The 4628-nt window shown below is 31.1% G+C and overlaps 1 protein-coding gene across 1 annotated transcript; it reads left to right on the top strand.

Moving 5' to 3' along the window:
- Positions 1–855: 855 nt before the first annotated feature.
- Positions 856–1485, top strand: LOC149166855 (putative leucine-rich repeat receptor-like protein kinase IMK3). The gene is made up of 2 exons (XM_089430280.1): positions 856–888; positions 991–1485. Exons 1-2 carry the CDS (start codon positions 856–858, stop codon positions 1483–1485), a joined length of 528 nt encoding a protein of 175 aa, XP_089286406.1.
- The last annotated feature ends 3143 nt before the right edge of the window (positions 1486–4628 follow it).

Raw genomic sequence — 4628 nt, forward strand, 5'->3', positions numbered from 1 at the left:
GTAGCCATTTTTGGACATTTTGGACTCATTGGAGTAGGTTCTAGAAGCATTTGAGCATTGTAAACACATATTTTTACACTTTTGAGCATAATAGAGAGGCCCAAGCCATTAGAAGCTAGACCAAGGAGACGTAGCCCAGGAAGCGTGAACTCCTTTATCATGTTCCTGTCGTGATGTGTTCATTCTCTTATTTATGTTAAAATTGCTCATAAAATTAACATAAAAACTCATTTTACACTTGCAAAATTCATGAATCCTTAAGCACAATGAAAGCATTTTGTTTCTAATCTGAGGAGGATCTTAGCACAACAATCTAATATTATAGATCAGATCAGTAGTAGCCCTAGGACGGAAACCCTCAGATGATTCAGTGAGAGTGGGCAAGCACCCATCTCTTCCCTTAGTGGATCCATTCAAGGTTCACAATTTGCAATTTATTGATTTTCAGTTTGTTTTGGAGGCCAATTGTGGCATTATTGTAGATCTATTTGGGGCCATCATCTCAGCCATATTCATACTCTTGTACTAGCTTATTTACATATTAATAAAATAAGGTTGAGATCTTCTGCATGTTTATATTGTCTATTATTCAGTTGCAGATTCTATTTCTCATTTTCATCGTAAAATTTGTGGTTTAATTTGTGCAAATTGTTTATGGTATCGACAGCTTAAATTTCTAAAGTATTTATGAGTTGGAATTTCAAGAAAACTCCAAATTGTACCATTTGGGACATTACACATTCCAAGTAAAAAATCTAGTATCTAAACATTTCTACTAGTTTACTTGGATACTCCACAAAATTAGAGCCCTTAAATTTCACAACAGATGACCTACTTTGTGCAACTGCATAAGTAATGGGCAAGAGCACTTATGGAACTGTGTATAAGGTTACTTTGGAGGACGGGAATCAAGTTGCAGTGAAGAGGCTGAGGGAGCGAATAACAAAGAGTCAAAGAGAATTTGAGACATAAGCTAATGCTCTTGGGAAGATCAGGCATCCTAATTTGCTTGCTCTGAGAGCTTATTACTGGGGTCCTAAAGATGAAAAACTCTTGGTCTTTGACTTCATGCCTGGTGGAAGCCTTGCAACATTTCTTCATGCAAGAGGCCGAGAGACACCTTTGAATTGGCACACCAGAATGAAAATTGCAATTGGTGCAGGGAGAGGACTTGCTTATCTACACAGCAATGAGAACATCATTCATGGAAATCTCACTTCCAGCAACATCCTGCTTGATGCAAACATGAATGCCAAGATTGCAGATTTTGGCTTGTCTAGGTTGATGACAACTGCTGCCAATTCCAATGTGATTGCCACAACAAGGACTCTTGGATACAGGGCTCCTGAGCTCACAAAACTAAAGAAAGCCACCACCAAGACAGATGTATACAGCTTTGGGATTGTCTTGTTGGAGCTTCTGATTGACAAGATACTAGGAAATCCCAACTGTTGGTACACAGAGTGCGAGGGATGGGAAACATAGATGGAATTTTGGTCATTTTGTTACTACCATGGGTCACCATATAGAGAAGGAAATATCTGTGTAGAATGGATAGGAAAGGTTGACCGCAAACAATGGGATGGACCTTCCTGAATGGGTTGCTTCCATTGTGAAAGAAGAGTGGACTAATGAAGTTTTTGACTTGGAATTGATGAAAGAAGCTTCCAATTCTGGAGATGAGTTTCTTAATGCTTTGCAATTGGCTATGCATTGTGTGGACCCTACGCCATCTGCAAGGCCATATATGGATGAGGTTGTGCATCAACTAGAGGAATCAAACCTGAATTTGGTCACTCCTCCACTTCAGCAGCACCACAACAGTAGATAATAGGACTCATACATATGATATCATATAATAACTATACAATATATTATTGTATGTTGCTTTTGGGTACACAATCATTTAATTCATTCTTAGATTTTATTGTTATGTCTTGTAGCATCCCTGTTTTGTTTTTAAAACATATTTGACGTTAAATGTTGTTTTCTTTTAAACATGTCTAATAGTAAATGAAAATAAATTATGTAAAATTTGTGGGTGGGCTCCGTTTATGGCTACATAATCTTTCCAAATATTTATTCCTTAGGCGTATCTTTACAACTTTAAGAGCAATTGGTAATAATTATACATATTAAACTTAATATATTTTATAAGATATTGATCATTCAATATAATGTATTTAATTAAACAAAAATAATTTGAAAATTTTCTATTCATTCATTCTTTAAAAAAAAAACAAAAAACAAAAAACTTTAATTCTGAAATTTAAATTAATAATTAAATACCAATTATACATATTGAACTTGATAACATTGATCATTTAATATAATAAATTTAATTAAACAAGAATAATTTAAAAAAAAATTCCATCTATGCTTAAAAAAAACCTTAATTCTAAGATTTAAACTAATAATACCCTTGACATCAAGTGTTTATATCTTTATGATTCAAATGAATTGTATTATGAATTTTCATTTTATTGCATTATGTATAAGCAATATGTTCATAAAGGAATTGTTTTTGATATTATTTTTTAGATTATATATATATATATATATATATATATATATATATTATTATTATTATCTAATTCTAAGGTCATAATCAAGTTAGACACCAAATTTGTGTATGAGACTCTTTTGTTTGTGGGACAAGGGACCTACTTCCTCACAATGATTTGACTACTAAGTCTATAAAAGCATACATACTCTACCTCATTTAGTTTTAAACCTCTTACCTTTTAAGAAAAAACACATGCTCTTAACTATTAAGACCACTCAAATTATAAAAATATGTTATAATTTAAATTTGAAAATAATAAAATTGAAATCTATAATAATTTAATTTATATAAATTTCACATTTCTATATTTACAAATATTTTTCTTTTTATTAAATTTATTAAAATTATATATAAATTTTAAAGAAAATTAATATAAATATTAAGTTTTATATATTTATTAATTAAATTTAAATATACAATCCTAAAATATAATAATTATGAATATAAATTATTATTTTAATTTTCAACCAAAATAATTTTATTTAACCATTTATTTTTATATTTTATTAATTATATATTTCCATTCTTTATTAATATATTAATTATTTATTTTCATTTTAGAATCTACATTTTTGTGATTTGAAAAGTGTTGAATTTCCTTTTCCAAATTTATCATATAATTTTAGTGCAGACTTTTTAAACCATTCTTGATTTAATTTAGTTTTTATTAATTATTTTTAATTATATTTGAAATTCTAAAATTAATTAATAACGCTTTACTTATAAGCTTTATGGCACACTCGGAATAAGTATCGCTACTATTATGAGCAATAATTTCCTTGATTACGAAAGCCAACCTATTTTCATGATGGGTATTATACACTTCCTCAAATATGATTGCTAGTGTTATTATTATTATTATTATAAACTAGTGTCACCATATAACATTATTATTATTATCAACTAGTGTCACCATATAGCATTATTATTATTATCAACTAGTGTCACCATATAACATTAGGAATCGTATTGTTAAAGTTAGGAATGGTATTGTTAAAGTCTTATTATGATGAGCCAATATCATTGCATATGATACACATCGAGTTCATGCTTCTTATTATGGGCTAATATCATGAGACCATATCATATGCAACTTCAAGTTATACCTTTGTTTTCTCAAGTGTAATAATAATTTCCTTGGCATTTAAAGCAAAATTTAGAAGATGTTTTCTCACTGCTTAAGAGTTTAGAATCCAATATTTATCCAGATGTTGGATATCGCATTATCATGATAAGTAACATGTTTGTTTTTTGAGTAAACTTTTTATTGCCTTTTAAAGAGTACATATGAATTCTAAGAATTTTAGGTTGATTGTTAATTGGGAAGACCAAATTATGATCAAAAGTTTATTCTATATAAAGAAGCATATAATATTAAAATTAATTATATAAAGATTGAAAAGCTAGTTAATATGGTTTTGAAGATTCTAGAGTACTATTTTGTTTTGAGGAGCTTTTGTTTGTTTTGGCAACTGAGGTCTCTAATATTTCATGAGATGATTTTCATTTCAGGGTTATGTTGGATGTAGGGAAGACATCTGCGATTGCCTAGATGCGTCTTGAGTTAACCAACATACCTCCAATTTGTCCAAGATTTGTTGGTTGTTTTTCCTACCTTTTTTAGTTTCCTCCCTGTGAGGTTTTACTGGATCCTTCAATAACTGGGATTGAATTCCAAGCAACCTTGGTTTAGATAACCCTGATGTCAATTTTAAGGCGGAATGGCAGGAATTAAAATATGCATTGCCTAACACTTTAACTTGATGTTATGGATGAGAAAGGGGATATTTTCCCTTCCAGGCTTTAGCCAGCTCTGACAGATCAAGCAAGTCTAGTTCCATATCTGTGTTTTGATCTAACGGTTGATTTGGGTCCTATTGTAGGGAAGATTGGAGCACCGGTTGGGGAGGAGGGGGAACAATAGAAGAGGGGGGCAACATGATCGAGGAGGACGGGGGCAAATTGGGGTCTTGCGTTAAAATTTTAGGAGATGGTGAAGTCAAGGGGACTTGGGAGATTCTAGGGATGAGAGTAGGTCAAAATGATTACTAGAAGAGGGTTT

The sequence above is a fragment of the Pinus tabuliformis genome, chromosome 5_1 (genome assembly GCF_031772625.1).
Source record: "Pinus tabuliformis cultivar Carrire ecotype Pingquan chromosome 5_1, CPIR1, whole genome shotgun sequence".
NCBI classification, from domain to species: Eukaryota; Viridiplantae; Streptophyta; class Pinopsida; order Pinales; family Pinaceae; genus Pinus; species Pinus tabuliformis.